This window comes from Homarus americanus, unplaced genomic scaffold (genome assembly GCF_018991925.1).
Source record: "Homarus americanus isolate GMGI-L3 unplaced genomic scaffold, GMGI_Hamer_2.0 scaffold74, whole genome shotgun sequence".
In the NCBI taxonomy this organism is placed as follows: domain Eukaryota; kingdom Metazoa; phylum Arthropoda; class Malacostraca; order Decapoda; family Nephropidae; genus Homarus; species Homarus americanus.
This window is the reverse complement of record NW_024716951.1, coordinates 6276037-6295975: the sequence shown is the minus strand read 5'-3', so window position 1 is coordinate 6295975 and position 19939 is coordinate 6276037. Positions and strand designations below refer to the sequence as shown.

Genomic DNA, 19939 nt, shown 5'->3' with positions numbered 1-19939 from the left:
TGTTTCTTTTTGGGGGGGTTATAATTTTGCCATTCGTTAATTATAATGAATAAAACCATAATACAGGTAATTTGCTTTCTGCTATTCCTTTAAGATTTCTTTTCTGTGTGTGGTTGCATAAGTTCAACCAATTTGATATAATTATCTTTACATTGTTCACAGGCCTTATGTCAAGAACTGCCTGAAGAGTGTGGTCAGGGTTTGATAGTTGCTGTTGGAAGACACTTAGAACGAGCAGCTAGCCAACGAACAGCAGGTGACCCAGCATGGTGGAAGACCCATGAGGCAGTCATGTTGGCAATGGGATCCGTCCGTGACCTGATTCTTGATCAGGTGGCCAAGGGGCATTTGCAGTTTGATCTCACCAATTTCATCCAGTCTGTTGTATTGACTGACCTTGATCCTAACTGTAAGTGACTCTAGGTCTTGCTTATATAATTGTCACATATATAGTACAGTACTTATTACATGATTGTATTATTTTTGCTGGAATATTTTAAATTTCAGTGTTCAGGTTTAGGGCCTAAAAACTTATGGAAAAGCCACTTGTCCTACGTGCAAGTATTACAGAAATTTTACTTGACTGCTGGTGTGAATTACCTTAGATGCAAATAACACCTTTAATATATGTTTAACATTGTTCGTATCCCATGGTTTATTTTCTATCAAGCAAAGGTACGCATTGTGTTTTTCATCTTTCCCGTATGTCGCACTATGGGATATCTTTTTGAATTATGGAATTTTACTTCATGTATTCCTGAAATGACAAAGTGATTTCAATTAATTTTTTAAACATTTTGTTTGTCACTCTGTTAAGCTTGTGTTAATGTAAGGTGAAGTTCACATACAGTTATGTCATTCATAAATATGAACATATAAATTTTCTTAGCCCTGATATTCTCAAAACTAAATGAATAGCCTTTTGAGCCTGAGGGACCTTTCATGTATAAGATTCTGATTACAGTACTGATTGTTTTTGAGGATTGCTTTCTTGTATTTAAAGTTGATGGTACATATTTCATATACTGTACAATATAATGAGGAAATATTTATGTTTATTATGATCACATTTGTAATTTCTCTTACAGTTTCTCCTTTCTTGGCTGGGCGAGCTCTTTGGTGTGGCAGCAGATTTGGGCAGGCTGTTACTCCTGACATGCTTGACAGATTCCTTCAGGCTACAGTATCGGCCCTCAACCACAGTCCCAACCCTATTATTAAAGTTTCTGGAGTTAGGTGAGATATAAATTTTCTTAAATACTAAAAAAAATATTCTACTCGTTACTTCTACTTAAGTAAAATTAAGAAGAAAATATCTACATTTACACTACATTTCTTTTAAAAGATGATGGAGAAAACCTTTCTTGTTTTCATTGTGATGGCTCTTGTTTACAACAACTGACCAGTAAGAGTGTGGCTACTCTTAAGCAGATCAATCACAAGCAGCGAGGTCTCCTGCGATATGGAGTAGGAATGTAAAGCAGCCATTCCAGTCTTGTGTTGACCTGTGAGCTTCATCCCACCATGGCCATGTCTACCTTGAAAAATCATCTGTGGCCATATTTAAATGGGCATGCCCATGAAATTCACTGAAAACCATAATGGGAAATTCAGCAAAATTGCAGTGCCTCTTGTGCAACCCAAAAGTAGTGGAGCTCAGTGCATTCAAGATCAGCACCAGGCATGAGATAGGTACCTGGCAAACATAACAGCCAGTATGGATGTTTAAAAGATTTCTCTGCCATCTTGAAGGACTATCAAGGCACATATACCAATGGCAAGGAGGCATATCACATGTCCCAGCATGAAGAGGAAACATCATTAACTAGACCAGTTGTGAAAAGGACAAGTGAATGGGTGTGTGTATTGGCAATGAACTCAAGTTTTCAGACTACATATGAAAAGTTAAATCAAGCAACTAAGATAGTAGGTCTTATAAGAAGGGCATTCACATACTGTTTTTCAAAATGAGGTGCAACTCCATTTGGAGTACTGTCATCTTTCTGGTCCCTGGAATATGCTAAACTGTCAGTTAATTGAAAATGTCCAAAGGAGGGCCACCAGACTATATATGGCACTGTGACACCTCAGTTACCCAAGAGATATTAGAATGCATACAGTTGATTAGCTTTACTTATGCTATAGGCAGGTAAAGGGAGCCTAATAGAAATCTATAAACTCCTCAGAGGGCATTGTTCAGTCAAGTGTTCATACCTGGAACTGGTGGATGCCTGCTCCACTCGGGGTTACAGCTTAAGATGGAAGAAGCCACAAGTTCAGAAAGCTGTCAGGGCAAAGATTTTTGGGGTGAGGGTTGTAAATTCGGGGATGTGATGTCTCCGATTTTCTGTTTTTCCCATCATTTTAGGAGATCCACGTGAATTGCGTAGATCTGTTGAGAAATATTTTTGGGGGTATATGACCATGAGAGAAATGTTTTACAATAAATAACAATAATTGACCCTCTAGGGTCGATGGGTCTGTCGTGTGAGGACGATGAGCCAGTATACAGTATTGAGTATAATGGCCGCACTTTACATGTTCATGCATTACATCATATACTCTATTTCTCATTGGCTGAGTATTGCTTGTTTTCCATTTCATTCTTTAGTATTTCATTGACCAAAGATCAATGACATCATACAACTCCACTATTAGAAGCATTATAATATGCCCCTATCCACTTGATCCAGTGGCAGGGGAGGGGCTAAGCATTTTTCAATGTAACTGAGTTTCTATAATTATTTTATACTTGCTGATGATCACAATTTACTCTATAACCCATGCCGTATTTCATAGTTGTATAGGCAACTCAGTAGGGAGTATTTGTCCTCAAGGTGGTCAGGGCTATAGGGCATGCGTGTGTGTGTCCCCCAGGAGGTCAGGGCTGTAGGGCATGTGTCCCCCAGGGGGTCAAGGCTCATAGTTCTGAACAGGGCCTCCTATCTCCTAGTGTTATATTGCACATTCACCTTACCATTCTCACTTCAGCTTCCTCAAGTCTACTTATGACATCCTCTTTAATAATACATACATAGGTACAGTTGTAGACGAAAAGAATTTGGCAAGGAGGGTGGGGATGTATGTGGAGACTGGGGAATATCGCATTAGGGTGTTGGTGAAAAGTCTCCTGAAACATTGAACTTTTAATAAAATTTTTGTGGTTGATTTAGTGTATTGAGTTGTTACAACACATTATTCATTTAAGCTGGACCTGCCTCATGATTATAAAAAAAAAAAAGAATTGTTGTGTGAAAGGAAAATTACAGATTTTAATCACCACCTGTATGCACCAGTGCCAAGTCTCCTCCTTCCCTATCAAATTCTTTTTGTCCACAACTGTACATACATAGGTAAATTCTATTATGAGGAACATCATGCATAGGTGGTAAAATAAAGTTGTAGACTGAATGCAGGTACAGGTAAATGGAAATCATATAAATATTACCTGATCTAAGATGGCAGAAATTATTGAAACTAGGTAGTTGAGGGAGGAATGTTTCGGAGTGTTCATTGTAAACTACTGATTGTCAGATTTCTTCAGCAATTGTAATTTATATTGTTACTATTTACCATTTCATATATTAAGGTTTGTGAGGCTTTTTGCATCAGATACAACCACCTCCTTCATTATGGTGATGAATCTTGACCAACTTATGCAGTTTGTGTTAGAGGAGTGCCAATAAGTGGTAAATTTTCATGTTTTGTGACTTCAATGTAGGTTTTGCATGAGGCAAACCAGTTAAAGTATGGAATATTCCAACTATTGTTTTACATGTACTTGTATCCAACTTTTATTTATGGTAGATTAAAGTGGGAAATAAAGAGAGTGATGTAAGACAATTATAGAAATTTGACAGAAAGGGCTAAAACAATAAGAAATATTGTATTCTTTACACACATCCTTGCATCATCAAATTTCCCAGGTAGATTACAAAGTGAATCCTTTATTGATTCACATTATACTTCTTACCCATTCATTATGCACATTACTGTATATTAACATGTTAAAAACATAAATTTATATGTGAACTGATTATGTTGATATGGTCAAATCATTCAGGTGTGGAAATTTTTTGGTAGATAGTGGAAAAATGCAAATAGTGTCATTTGTTGACAACCTAAAATATTTTATTCATTACAGGTCAGTGTGGGGTTTCTGTGAATATTTAAAGGGTAGTGGCAGTCCAGGAGCACTACAGCCATATCTTCCTTCCATTCTTGATGGACTAGTTACCTTAGCCACCCAAGCATCATCAGAAGTTCTCTCCCTAATTTTGGAGACATGCTGTATAGTTGTCTCGGTCGACTCAAACTTCACGGCTGCAAATGTGGGCAGGATATCTACCCTTTGTTTAGCAGTATTTATAAAAGCCAATAATGACCCGGTACTAGTAGCACTTGTGCAAGATGTCGTGCGGGAACTATGTGCCAACCCGGGCTGCATCACTACGCTTCAGACAAAATTTATCCCCACTCTAGCATCAATACTCAATGCATCAACAGATAAGGTTAGTTTTGTGTTTGAATTGGTGATGTTTCATTAATCGATTTTAATGGAAATTGCACCTCAGTCTTTCTTGTGCTAAAATTCTAGGTTTGTGATCATTCTACTTAGGTGAATAATTTGAAAATATTTTTTATATAATGTATCTTGAGCTTCAATTTTTCCATTGAAACTAGTAAGGTTCAACAGTCCTTCCTTAGTCTGTCAATAAGTAGTCATCAATCAATATTCTCTAAATTTTTCCATTTCACTTTCATTACCATAGGTAAATATATGTCAATTACATATGTGAGAGCTGTTGAAAAGTAAATGAAAAGGTGAAGTACAGTAGAACCTCATTATTACGAACTAAAAGAGGGGAAAGGAGTTCGAAATAGCAGATACAGTTTTCGAAATAGGGGATTTTATTACTGGATTGTACTTAAAATTCCACAAATTTGAAAAGCTGTACATTCTTAGTAATGAAATGTTTTAGATTAATCCTCCATTAATGCTTAAGGTATGTTGTGAGAACCCCTGGTTAATGAAAAAATATATCATATATTTTGTCCATAAATGTAAACATTAGGATAAGATTGGATGGGTTCCTTGATAACCAAGGCTGAATAATTCTCAGTACAGTACTGTAGTCTTGTAAATATAGTCTGGCAATACAATGTACAGTGCCATGCAGTTCCTCCTGTGATGTCATGGCAGCTGGCTGTGAAGCTGTGTTTAGATCACTAGATTCACCCCTATTAGTAGCTTTAACTGCATACTATAACATTCAAACTTAAAATTGTAGGCATCTAAACATCAATAAAAAAAAACCCCATAAATGTCACCATAATAGTTCACTAGGGAAGCACGGAAAGAGGGAAAGGCAGAGGGTAGCGGGGATGCACTCGTGACAAGAGACTGGCAGCAACTGAGGCAGCATCACCCCTCCCTCCATGCGTCACCGCGTCCGACAGTTGACACCGACACGGCCCACATAAGTCACTCACAGACCCTTGTCCGACTAATAGGGGTTTCCGACTTAAGGGGGTCTTAATGTATACAGAGAATGACTGACAAATGATGTTTAATGCAGCAAATACCAATTGACTTCCTGTGAGTGGCAGCGCTGTGGCTGGAATTTTGGTGCGAATTTAGTTGGTTTGAATCAAGATGATATAAATCAAAGCTAGACAATTGGTTTGAAATATAGATAACCTGTTCAAACTTGAAATTTGATGAAATTAGGCAAAGTACATACTAGCTGAGTTTGAATTAACAAGGCTTTACTGTGTAAAGTTAGGATTCCATTCATGCAGTAGCATTAGTGGCAAAAATAGATCGTACTGAAATGTACATGGTTGTTTACATTGGCACGGCTGCTTTAACGTCATGCGTTTGCTGTACATGTCAATCGCTCCCTGTAGAGATTGAAGATGCAACTGCATAGACATGGACGAGGGAATCCCACACTGACGTCACTATCCTTGTGTTTGCTCTCCTCACCCAGCAAAATGCCACGAGGAAAAAACGGTTTTCTGTCGAGGAGACTGAGAAGTTGATTGAACTTGTTTGGCAACACCAGTGTCTTTATGTGACAAACAAAATAATTTCGTTTTATACTGCACTTATCTTCAGTATTCTTTGAAACGTAGCAATGGTTTCATCATTTCATTCAGAATATATCATGGTCTCAATAAAAGGATCACTGGCATACAAATTTTTGTGTCACTTAATATTTATCTACAGTTCCAATTATTTCCTATTTATAAGCCTGACTTACCTTATACATATTGCAAGTTGCTGCCTTGAGCAAATGACTTTTCTGTTCCTGCAGTGTTCCATCAAATCCTCCTCAACCAGGTAAAGAACATGCACAAACTGTTGTCTGCTCAGGTGAACATATTCTCTGAATTTTTCTTCATCCAAGCTTAGGTCTTGTACCAGAGTATTGTAGGCTCCACATTTGGTTCGATTCAGCAGCAATCTATGAACCCACCATCTAGGTTTCCTTGTCCATTTTTTCTTTGACTTACACTTGGTCTTATACAAACCCAGGATGTTTAATAGCAAATCTCCCTCAGTCCGCCTTGAGGTGCAGATCACTCGCTGTAGAGACACTTTTACCTACCTTCACTAATATGGCTCTCAGCCTTAAAAAATATTGTGCTACCGGGACAGTTTGTTTTTCTGCCTCATATGGATTCCTAGCTTAATACTGTATCACCATGCACTCTTTTAAGTGAGGTGTAAACTCCCAAAAGAATAATTTTTAACATTGTTATGTAACTTTAAACCTTCAGATTTTCAAAACCAAGAAACATATGAGGTTGACACTCCTAGTCAGTATATCTAGATTGAACATTGTACCTCTTTTATCTTGCTAGAGTTATGTTGCAGATATAAAGTTAGACTTGTCTCATTTTTTATGTTAATCATTGATTTTTTTTTTCTAATTGGAAATTTTGGTTTACAGGTACCGCCGGGTATGCAAGCTGTGGCCCTAGACATGCTTGAAGTAATGGTGCGATCCTCAACTCCTCCCCTTGAAGAGCCTCTCATTAATGTAGCTTTCCCAGCTGTAGTACAAAGAACACTGAACACAGATGATAATTCTACTTTACAAAACGGTGGAGAGTGTCTTAGAGCATATATATCTGTCGCTCCTGATCAGGTATGCATAAAACTGGTACTCTGTTTCCTATGATTTTTTCTTTTAAGTAGATGGGTTTATCTTGTATCACAACCCAGTGTCTCGCTCAAGCTTACCTCAAAAGACAGTGTTGGACAACAGTGATATACTGTTATGGCTAGCTTTAAGTAGGGTAGACTTTAAGAAATACTCTTTAGGTGTTCTGAAACACTTGGTCATGGCCAAAGAATAAAATCTTGGGTGAAAAGGTCCAACTGAAACTTTGGTAAATCTACCTTATTTACATATTCTTTACAAATAAAAGGTACAAGACATAATATAAATGCACTTCCTACCTAACATTCCCTAGGACAGGAAAAGGACAAAATTTAAGCCACATGGCTCATAAAAAGGAGAGAGAGGCACAGACAGACATCTGCTAAAGTCAGAATCTGGAGGACAGACAAGGAGGAGAGCCTGGGTACTTGAAGGAGTGGCAACCCAGCTGCTCGGTTAGTTCCGCCCATCGGCGGATGCCAGATTAACGGCATTAAATTTACAAGCTTACATATTCTGCACAAAGTTGAGGCAAGGCCTTTAGTGGAGAAGGTTGGACTATTTATGGGAATGCAATAGGTAATTAAATATGAGGGTTTGGTTGTTGTGCTGGTGACAGCTTTTACACCTTGAACAAATTTACGCCTTGGTAGGTGGCCCTTGGGCCGGCCATCCTCGTTACACGAGGGGCAGCTATTATTATTACAGAACTTTCTTTTAATCTAATTTTTTTTCCAGAAAATTTGATTGACACTTTAGGTTTGGTTTAACAGCAATTTCATGCACCGCAGAATATGAGTGGATAGAAAAAGAGAGAGTGAGTTTTCTTAAGTTTGAATGACAACAGGTGGAGAGCCTGATGGGACATAGCAAAAAAAAGGTTGCAATCACTCATAGCTTGCTTTGAGTCCTTGAATAACAGATCAATGTAAAGCCATGTATTCATAGGTTGTGGGAGACTAGAACACCACAAAAAAAATCAATATTATCATTCTAACTGGCAAAAATCTTTCACGAGGAACTAGAAACAAAGAAACTTCTGGGAAAAGGTTGGACTTTCATTACATATTTTTGGAGATTATTTATGGGAAGTCTGGTTGAGGAGACCTTCATATTATCTGTATCTTGAGAACCTGGACATCTTAATAATCAGGAATGCAAATTTTTTTTTTTTTCACAAACAATAAATATTGCGTCCTTTAGTCAGGACACTGGATGGCTTGCAAATCAGGAAAATACTAGATGACTGGTCACAAGTTAGGCAGAGTGACAGTAAAGGCTTAATAGAAAATAGTAGAATAAAATGTTTCTGTGACATCTAACGCCCCTTTTTCTTAAAAATAATTTGATTTTTTTCAAGGTTATTGCCTATCTTGATGCTGAAGGTCGGTCGGGTCTGCAGTACGTAGTTCAAGTAGCCACACAGCTCTTGTCACCAGCCACAAGTGAACATACGGCAACATTTGTAGGTCGGCTCATAACTGTTCTCATCCGGAGGGCTGGTGACCACTTAGGGGACAATTTAGATCTTCTGCTCAGAGCTGTTTTAAGTAAACTGCAGGTAAGATTATCAATTATATCCAGTTCTTTTCTTTCTCAAGGGTAAATATTGTTGAATGTAGTGCCTTTTGAAAGTTTTTATGCTGGGGTATAGTGTTTGTCCTGTTGGTACACCATGTTGTTTTACCCATCATGTCCTGCATTGGGTTGCTCTCTTAGTGAAATCTACTTCTCTGATTTACCATAAAAAAAAATATCTAGAGCTTGGTGAAAGCATTTTGGAGGGATAACAGACCTTCACATTGTAATGTCATAGTTGATGAGTTATTTGAAAGTGAATTTCTTTGGGCCTTAAATGATTTTTGTGTATGTGTGTGCGCGCGTGTGTGTGTGTGTGATATTGGGTTCAGCAAGAGGATTTATAGGTGTCTAGCTGATTTTGTATTAATTCATTTATATCCAATTTTAAGTAAAGTTTATGTGAATAATAGTAAGGTACAATAAGTTACTTCATGAAAAATCATGATTAATTTTTGCTCTGGTGTTTTCCAGGGTGCTGAGACATTGACTGTGATTCAGAACCTTGTGCTTGTGTATGCTCAGCTGGTCCACTCACAGTTAGACGGTGTTCTAACTTTCCTAGCGGGCGTTCCAGGACCCTCGGGGCAGTCTGCCCTTCATTTTGTTCTCACACAGTGGTGTTCTAAACAGCATCTTTTCTTTGGTGCTTATGAGGGAAAGGTAGGTTATATAATATACAGCAAGCCTTCCTCCAACGCCGGGGTTAGGTTCCTCGAAAACAGCGTTTTAGGGGGAATCCGTGTTTGAGGTACTTAATAGTTAAGGAGATTAATAAGAATTGGGGAATATCACTGTATAAATTTTCAACAGCTGACTCAGACATGTGACTGCCACTGCACGCTTGCTGTGTGTATGCCGTGACGTCACATCGAGAGGGAGTGCAGCCAGTTACATATAACCATAACCCAATGCCTCAACACGTTCACTTCCCACATATACACACTGATGCTCTTCATTTTTCTTATTTTATAGTTTTATACATATTATATTTTCATTTCTAAGTCACATTAGAGTATTGTAATGATTTTTCCATGACTTTTATTGTTTCATTACAAGTCACAATATATGAGGCTGGTGAGATGGCCATGTTATTAGCAAAGGCCTTGGCTATAGCTGCCTCCACACGCATACACACCCATGCTCTTCATTGTTTTTGGCTTTATATTATATTTTATAAATAGATTATTGGATATGATTTTTCGACAACTGTTTCATTACAAGTTAACAACATACAAGGCGGGCAAGCTAACACTGCTTTTTAATTTTCTTTTCTAATGTCAGCACTTTATAGCTTTTCTTTGCTCCACCGTCACTTGGAGATAATGTATATTTAGGAGCCCAACTGTTTAAGGGTTTGTTTTCCCCCAAAACAGTAAAAAGAACAAAAAATATAAACATAAACAGCACAGCTCTGCCTGATGCAGCCTCCACAAAACTGAGGCTGAGAGAGAGAGCGCGGGAGATGCTAGAGGGAGCCAGGCTGTATTAACTTGTTGACGAACTGCGTAAATTTAAATTTTCCGTGTTTGGCAAATACATTAGTTGAATTTATTTTTCTTTGTTAAGTGAATTCGCATTGGAGGAGGGCTTACTGTGCATAATATCTTTACCCTTTCCAGCCTTTATCCCACTTTAGTGCAAGTTGGCCAGAATCAGGAACTACATTGACTCTCCCTTCCCTTGATAGTCATTATAGCTGTTGAATCTTCACTTTATTTATATTAGCAGAGTAATGAAGAAATGGCAATGGAGGTGAGAATTATTTAATAAAAGTACAGTCGCTGACTTACTGGAATAAAGACAAAAAGATACATATTAACACTTGGGTTTGGGTAGGCGCTCTCACGCGAGACGCCCAGGGTCTGGCCTGTTTCTCACCTCACCACACGAGAGATAATTGTACGTAATGAGTCATAGCAAGCTTGCTATTTGAGATAATAATGTAGGATTTGTTGTATTAGCATTGTAAATAAATTATCTACAAACATTTTTATGCGAGTAATCACGATAAAATAATTATTTCTATACGTAAGCATGAGTAGAACATCAAATTTTTGTTTACGCTTATTTCAAATGTTCAATGTACATCACTTTATACCTTTGTTATTTCATGTGATTGTAATATGAACCTTTTTCTGTTATAAAGCATACATATTTAGGAAAAAATGATTATAAAAGAAAGGTTGTGAAAAAATTAATAATATATATATATATATATATATATATATATATATATATATATATATATATATATATATATATATATATATATATATATATATATATATATATATATATATATATATATATATATATATACACTCTAATTTACAATGCTAGTCATCGTTTATGGGTTAAACAGAAGAGGAAGTATTGCCAGGGCACTTAGGCACGATTTTACAGGGTGTAATTAAAGTCCAGAATCATAGAATGGGGCTCCTGCACATTTTGCTTTGATAACATGTGAGTGGTTAGATTCCCAGATACTAGGAAAGTGGATCAGTCGACGTGGATCAGTGGAATGGCCCCCACAAGTCACCAGACCTTAATCCTTTAGACTTTTTCTCATGGGGCCATTTGAAATCAGTTGCTTACACTGACCGTCTGCGTACAATTGAGGCACTGAAGAACCGTATTCAAGTGGAATATAACAAAATCATTATGGATGCATTGCGTACTGTCATTGAAACTAGAAAACAGCGTGTTTATAACTGCTCATGGCCCCCTTTTGAGCCTCATTTACCCCTGTGCCCCCCCCCCCCCCTCTCATAGGCTAAATCACCTGTACTGTGGCCCCCCTCCAAGGCTCGCTGTTCTCTTATGCAGCCCCCAGAAATATGGTATGGCCCATGTTGAGAAACCCTGTGTAGAGTCATGATAATTCACAAATTATAAATTTGCATACTCATCGCAAGAATTCGTACCACGTCAATTGTGCGCCAAACTCAAGCACTCTGCCGCTCCTCCAATCGGTGGATCAATGGGGTAGTCAGTTAAAATTATGGGGTATTTCCTTAATATATAATCGTCGGTTATGCGAAGTGGCGGTTAATGGGACAATGGTTTACGGGGCATACCTGTAGCTTCTTTTTTTTTCTTTTTCTTTCGGGGAGGGGGGGGGGTAATGGGGTGTAACCTGCATCCTGTGTTATAGGGTAAAGACTGTCATTGGCAGTTGAATGTAGAGGTGTAGTACTTGAAATATAAATTTTTGGGTGTTAAAAATCTTTAATTACAGGTGAGTGCAGTAGCTCTAGCAAAACTACTGGAGCATGGTGTAACAGCGAATGATTCACGCTTGCAAGATATCATAGTTCAAGGAGACCAGGTAAGTGATTTACTATCAGTGTTTTCTAGTTATGGGATACAGTACTATATAAGTTGACTTATCTTGTTAATACATAAAACACTGTACTGTACAGTAAGTCTAGAAAAATATATTTCTTATTATCTAGGAGCTGATTTCAAGAAAATTTAATATATAGGTGTTGACCCTTATACAATGGGGTTGGGGACTTCGAAAAGTCATTGTAAGGTGATCGATTGTATGTCTATATTAATAACTTAAGGAGAAAAATAGGTTCTGTTCCCGAGAACCTAAGGCGCCAAAATTATCGCTCAGAGAGGTGGCTATTTTTTTAACCTTTTTAACTATTATTTTTATTTATTTGTTTGCTGTTAAATGTACACAATCTTTCATATAAAATGTGCCAAAAAACAATTTATTATAAGGGAATAAACATTTCTTGTGTGCATGGGACTTATCAGAGCTGGAGTAGACATTTAAATTTTTTGTAATGCTCTGGTACGTACAGACGCAATCTGTCATACAAAATGTGCAAAAATAATATAAAAAATAATTATCGGAAGTTCAAAAACAAAGGAATAAAAATTTCTTAATGTGAGCTATTACTCGTAATTTTGGGTAGATATACTGTAAGTACCAGGGGTAATTTTTTCCCCCCTATATGCACACACTACAGAATGTGGAAACAAATAATTATATACTGTGCATGTAAAGTCAGAAACATAAGGGAATAAACATTTCTTATGTGTGTGGGAGTCGACACATACAGCAGTGGAGGGGGAGCAGCGTGGGGGATCTCGGCTCACTAACTCATATCCCATGCATAGTGACAGGATTGCCAAATGGTGACCATATTTTATTCTTTTATTTTATTTATTAGTATTTTTATTTATTCCCCACATTTACTGGTACAATACGGTATACAATACAGGTATATTATTTCATGTTCTGTACAAAGGATAGCTTCTTCCACACGCAAACCATCCTCGGGGCGATGTGATACAGTTCAACTGTTCAGCCTGACAGTCACTGGGGACGGGCAGAGCCTCCCATGTGGGTTGCACGTGTTATGCCATCCCGAAATTGCGTCATCATATCTTGGAGTATTGCTAGTTAATGAACAGCACTTTCTTCATAGCAGTGACAATGCAGGAAAACATTCGGGTAGCGTCCACCATAAAACTGATCTTAGGTACCACACAACAATAAATGGTGTTAATATTTTAACTTCGTAAAACTGATTGATCATGTATAGATCCATGGTATGTATAGCGGTCAACACCTTTAACGGATATCTGAGATTACTGAACTATTGCACTCATATATGCATGAATTTATTTATTTATTTATTTTATTTTTTTGCCATATTTAGACTAAAATAATTTTTAATGTGAAGCCATATTAATGTTAAAACTTTTATTGCATCTTGTTAATCTGTATAAACTTTCATGGCTCAGGTTTTCTCACCTGAGGGACGGGTGCGTACTCGGTCACAGCGTGTAACACGACCAGAGCAGTGGACACAAGTGCCTGTGTTGGTAAAGATCTTCAAACTCCTTATCAATGAACTTGCCAATGCAATTGACTCAAACATGACAAAGGATGATGATGAGGTACTTGAATTTCTCTTTCTTTTTTTTTTTTATTTTTTTTTTATTTTTTTTTTTTTAAGTACGTTCACATAAATTGATACTGGTGTAAGTTGGGTCATTTTTTCAGTGTTGGTCTAGCAGAATAGTTTGAGCATCTGTTCATTTGGTCTAGACCTGAACTTCTGGGAGGGTCTCTTCATCCATATCTTTGCTCACCTATTAATCCCTTTCCACTGTAACCTGGCCCGTAAGCCATGGCCCCGTCTATAGCTAGAAATAGCTGATTGGTTCCCCTGAGCATCTTACCTACCCCTGGACTGCGCGTGTACAAGCTTGTATTTATATCGACCTTTTATGATAAATATTTAAAATTTCTAACATCCTCTCTAAAGTGTTAATGCCTTGAAATCATTTCATTTTGATAATTCAGATAATTATTTAACATTATTTTAGTTGACAGGTCTGCATGCCAATGTAAACACATTTAGTTTGAATTTTTAATGAACCATTCAGGTATTAGTATAGAAAAAGGGCATGTCTTAAGGGCCAGATTAGCGTGGAAATACTATACTGTAGTTCTTTTTTCCTTCATCTACTGTTGGAATATCGTTTGCCTATCAAATTATACACTGGTTTTCATTAAACATTATTTTCTGATTTTATCTATATTTTTGTTCTTTTTCATAATGTATTTGTAGTATTATTATAAAGTGATCTTTGTTAATCAAGTGAGACTTGTTCTAGCAATGTACCAGAGAATGAGGTTGCCAAGAGTGACTTTAGTATTAATTTATATATATTTTTTTTATGTTGAATGAGAGAGTAGTGGTAAATTATAAGAAAATACATCCCATTGCAATTTGTTAGGCTAAGGAAAGTAAAATTTATATTACTAGTTACCCACTTGACCATGTTTTAGCCCTTCCATCCCCTGAAATATCCAAAGACCATATATTAACTAAGAATTTGATTGTGGTTGCAAATTTTTTTTTCTTTGGAAATGCAGTATTGTGCAGTACAATATACATACTTTTCACAACTTTCCTACTTTATTATTCTCTATGTTACCCAGTTTAAAGATGGAAATACTGTACTAAATCTACTTTGTGAACTCTTGTTTTCTGCTGAGGTGGGAGGTCATTCATGTGACCTGCTTCAGGGGGTTGATCTTACACTACCACCACCCAGGTGGATAGAGAAGTAAAGCAACTAAATAAATATTTTATATTAATTTGTAATATCTCCATTAGCCGGAATCCCTCAAACCCAGAACTTTCTGACAGCCAGAATTGAAATTTTATCAGAAGTCGTTCCTAAAGCCGGAAAATTACTGCTTTGGGAGCAGTTTTCCAAGGGGCAAATTTTCTGGAACATTCAGAGAAAATTTTCCCGATACATGGAAAATTCCAGGGATGGAGGATAGTTTTCTGGGTATGAGAGATGATGTAATGGGCAATATCTGGAACTTCTGAGAACATTTTTCCGTTTCCTGGAAAATTCCGAGGATGGAAGGAATTTTTTAATTTTTGGGCTTTGAGAGAGTCCTCTTGTTACCCGGAAATATTATTTCCGGAAGTGCTCTGTATCAACTGTTCCGGCTAACGGAGATAACACTTTAAAATTAATATCTATTGTTTATTTTTCTCTACATCATTTTGTATAAATGTGAGTTTAATTTGTATTTATTAATAACTGCAACCTAAATAACTGTCAAAGCTGTTTTGATACCAAAAATTTCTTGCACAGTCAACCATTTAAAGTTAATTTAAATTGCATATTGTTTTCTCATAGCAGGAGTCAGAAGATGAATGTTGGGAAGATGATGAGGAGGAGGGCCAAGCTAATGGCGATTCCACACTTGCTTCAATGTTTGCCCCTGCCAGCAGCTATCCTGGGTATGATGCTGACACTGTGGATGATGAGGATGACCCAGATGCAGTAAGTCTTTATTGTTTTTTTTTTGTCTTCTTTGGAAAAACTAAAAAAAAAAAAAAAATTATCATTGTGGTATCAACAGCATTGTCCATCAATTTTTTTATTTAGCATTGTAGCCTTAAACAGAGGATTATTTGCAATTGGCTGTGGTATCTCAAAGGAAACTATTGCGATTAAAGTGAAGGAACCTGGCGTACTTGGGTTTAGAGCTGTAAGTCAGCATGCTGGTTTAATGTGAAGGTGAGCGAGTGAAATTTTTATATATTGAGCTGTTTGTAGAGCACCTGATGTCTGCAGTAAAGAAAGCAGATGGAAGGATGGTTCAGGAAGGCTGATTGCTGTTAAGAATGACAAGTGGCCTTAGGAAGGCTGGAGAAACTCAACATTCATGGTATGTTCCTGGACTATGTTGATGAGTTCTGGTACCTGGGTGGCATGATCAGTGCTGAAGCTAGTTCAGTTGCAAGAGTCAAAAGTGACTGGAGTAAGTTGCTGCCTTTATTGATGGCAAGAGGGCCTTCCCTCTGTGTGAATGGAAAGATGTGTGTAACTGGCATAAAAAGTGTGATGTTGTATGACAGTGAACATGTTGAAGATAATGGGATATGCAGGCTTAAGCAAGCTGAAATGAGAATGGCAAGGTGTATGTGAATTGTTACATCGAAAGATAGGAAACCCTGTTCGAAGCTAATGAAGCAAAATAAAGTATGGATGAAGTTTTCCATAGAGGTTGGCTAAGATGGTTTGGACATGTGGAAAAAATGGAGGAAACTAGTTAGATCATAAGATGCATTACCTGTAGTTTCTATGTAGAAGGGAGAAGAGTTAGGGGTATGCTTACAGAGTCAAGAAATTGATGAGAGAGGCATGGAGAGTTACCAAGAAGTTATTTTGAGTAAACCATGAAAGTGCAGAAAATGGCTGTAACTCTTGAGAGAGAGAGGGGGGGTATTTTCTCAGCTGAGAAAAAACGCACTATAGTCGGTTATTTGGTATAGGTATACAGTAGTCCACTAAGGTAGTATAAGTTGCTATTTGCAGTTTTGCCTATTGGTGCCATTCCTTGGAACCTAACCCCTGCGAATAACAAGGGTTTACTGTACAGTGGGGTATGCTATAACGAATCTAATTGGTTCTAGAACCTTGTTCGTTATAGGATTAATCCGTTCCAGGCCCCCAAATACAACCACTTAACACTGAAAAATATAATATAAGATTGTAAACATTTTAAAAAAGTGCATTATATGCATCTAAACCCCTGAAATAAAGAATATCATTAATACTTGTAATAAAAAAACAAACACATTAGTAAAAAGAAAATGTTCGTTGTAGGAGTTTCGTTCGTTATAGCATTCTCAATTTTATAGGTAAAACCGTTTGTTATAGGAATATTCGTAGTAGAATCCATTCGTTATAGCATACCCCACTGTAGTTGATCCAGGTTTGCACAGTATAAGAGTTTTAATCCTTCTGGTAGATATAACTTGGTGTAAGATTCCAACAGTACAGTTGCACAAGCTATGATACAATAAGTGGCAAGTCAGTGAAATCACTAAGTGAGGTGGTTGCAATTTATGTGTTTGGTGGAGGCTGAGTAAATGCACCACTTGACCAATAGTTTACTCATCTTGGTAGGCTGTCTCGGTGTATGCCTCTGTTATACTGTATTCTTTAAGAGGCATCTAAATGGTTAACAAAACTTGTAATCTTGTACCCCCCTATACAATTTATTTATCATCTTTGAAATTCCTGTACTGGACTTTCATCTCCAAATTTAACTAATTTTGTGTGCAAGCTATTTGTTTAAGCATGTCAGAAATGCATTTTATTTTCAAAGTTTTTGAAAATTAATAATGTAGGTATTATACAAATGGAATGAAAACCATTATGATACACTATAGTACTTACAATAAAGAAAACACTTAAAAAGATTATTGGTAGCTCCTAGTAAATAAACAATAGCCAGAAAAGATATGACTGTACTGTATATGTCAACTATTGTACATCCAACCAAGCTGACATTAAGTACAGTACAGTAAATTAATAAGAACCAATAAGGTGTTGATGTACTTCTGCAACGTAAAAGTGAAAGTAATAGATTTATGGTAAGCAAGTACAGTAATCTTTGATTACCTCAGGGAGTAGAGACCCTGCCTTGCCAGCTATGAAGGCACTTGGAAGTCCTACATACTGTACATATAATGGCCAGTTCCCACTCTGTAAAAGTAGGTAGGCAATAGGAAGGGCATCCAACCATAAAACTTCCTTCAAAGTTGCCTGATGGCAGCTAGGAGATAGGCTTCAAGAGACCGAGCAGCTTGGAGAGCTGCCATCAGGTAAACATGGCTAACTCACATAAGAGTGGAAGATGGCCTTAAAGTGATTATGATCATGATAAGTGATACCAATCACTGCATCAACCCAAGGTTTAAATAGTTTTGTGTCAAATTGTGCCAATAATTTGATTTTCTGTTAGCCAAGTGAGCTTGTGGCATCTCCATCCATCCATCCTGTGCCAGAGCTTCCATTTAACAGGTTCTTTTCTAAAACACAGGGAGGATTAAAAATTAATATTGTTTCATCAAATACTACTGTGTATTTTGTTTGTTAAACATTAAAATTTTATTGATTTTATACACATATATTTAATGTAGTAAGTGAAACTAGCATCATCATTTGTAAATTTTCCACCAGGTGAGTGACCCCCTGTATAGTTTGGATCTTCAGCAGTACCTGACCACCTTCATCAGCACCTTTGCTCAGCACCCGGCATTCCCCGTCTTTATACCACACCTTAATCCTCACGAACAGGAAGTACTCCAAGGCATTGGAGTTCAGTGCTGAGAGCATTAAAAAGGCAAAGTGATTGGTCAAGCTTGATTGTTTAGTTTGTGCTCACACACACACACACACACACACACACACACACACACACACACACACATGCATGCACACACACACACACACACACACACACACACACACACACACACACAAAATTCATCTTGTGGCAAAACATCCAAGGTTTTTTGTGGTGGTGGACATAATCGGTGTGGACATGTCTAGTGTCTGAGGTGTCCCCAGTGTGCATGTGAGTAATGAGTTTATTTCTGAAGAAAAGAAGGCAAGGGGCCCAACTGAGAACTGTTGGTGAAGCCTCCAAGGCACCGAAGATATAGTGGAGTGTTTGTATTACATGTTGTGTATAGAAAAGGATTTATTTATAACTTTTATAAATGAAGTGTATTGAAAGGACAGCATTTAATTACATTTGTATACTTAAAGCTGCAGTATGAAATTGTTCCCCAATCCCCAAATATGCTGGGTTCAGACAAATTTATAACAGCTGTAAAAGAAAATTTCTTGAAAAGATAGCACATGAGTGTATAGCAACAATCGTCCTTTGTTCCCCAGGTGAAGTTGAAGATGGGCATTACTGTATCAGCAGAGACTTTATATTTTTTTAGATGAGAATAATTTATACCAATTTAAAGATAACCAGCATGTATGAATCTCTTTCAGACTATATTCATTCACCCCCTTCATGTCTCATCTTGAATGTAATTAGAATTGGATTCAGTTTCCTTTAGTCCTAGTGGAAAAACTTTGAGGTTTAAACGTCCATTGAAATAATGCATTCTGTGAAAGGTGTCTGGAGTTTGCTCATATTAAAACATGATGAAATGCAAAGCATTTCATAGTTGTTAGTTACTGAAAGCTGTGATTATTAACATTGATAAGGTTATTGGGAAATGAGTATCAACATTTAGAATATTTATTAAGCCCATTTCCAAACTGGATGTGCAGAAGGTGGAAGTACAATACTAGTTTGGGTGATGTGCATAGAGTAAGGAAGATGACATTATATCATTTTGCATGAACATTTACTCACTGTTGTGTAAACAAATCCGCATTCTAAAAATGCAGGCAAGATAAAATGACATAATGGTATAATCGATTATATATGCAAGTTTTACCGTGATGAGCGGTACAAGGTTTAGACTTAAGAGTCAGTCGATCAATATATCTGACCTGTTAGTAAGGTAGAATCAAAGATGATCTGGGGGAAAAAATGTTTACCAAGACTTTTTTTTCTTTTTTCTCAGGAATGTCTTTTTCTAGGTCCCAGGAGTAACCCCTCCTGCACCCCCACTACCCCCCTGCACCCCCAACTACCCCCTGCACCCCCAACTACCCCCCTGCACCCCACTACCTCCCCTGCACCCCCAACTACCCCCTGCACCCCAACTACCCCCTGCACCCCCCCACTACCCCCTGCACCCCCACTACCCCTCTGCACCCCCCCACTACCCCCTGCACCCCCACTACCCCCTGCACCCCCCACTACCCCC

The 19939-nt window shown here is 37.5% G+C and overlaps 1 protein-coding gene across 4 annotated transcripts in view; it reads left to right on the top strand.

Annotated features, from left to right (window-relative positions):
* Positions 1–18525, top strand: part of LOC121858731 (importin-9-like) — a 30459-nt gene extending 11934 nt beyond the window's left edge. The window contains exons 9-18 of one of the 4 annotated variants that reach the window (XM_042355358.1): positions 163–409; positions 1089–1236; positions 4145–4511; positions 6960–7157; positions 8533–8733; positions 9225–9413; positions 11992–12081; positions 13557–13673; positions 15447–15590; positions 18282–18525. In XM_042355358.1, coding sequence (XP_042211292.1) covers positions 163–409; positions 1089–1236; positions 4145–4511; positions 6960–7157; positions 8533–8733; positions 9225–9413; positions 11992–12081; positions 13557–13673; positions 15447–15590; positions 18282–18431 — 1851 coding nt within the window. In that variant the 3' untranslated portion in view covers positions 18432–18525. Of the gene's footprint in view, positions 1–162; positions 410–1088; positions 1237–4144; positions 4512–6959; positions 7158–8532; positions 8734–9224; positions 9414–11991; positions 12082–13517; positions 13674–15443; positions 15591–18281 lie in introns of all 4 variants that reach the window. The other 3 variants (XM_042355357.1, XM_042355356.1, XM_042355355.1) reach the window with 3 other exon arrangements.
* The last annotated feature ends 1414 nt before the right edge of the window (positions 18526–19939 follow it).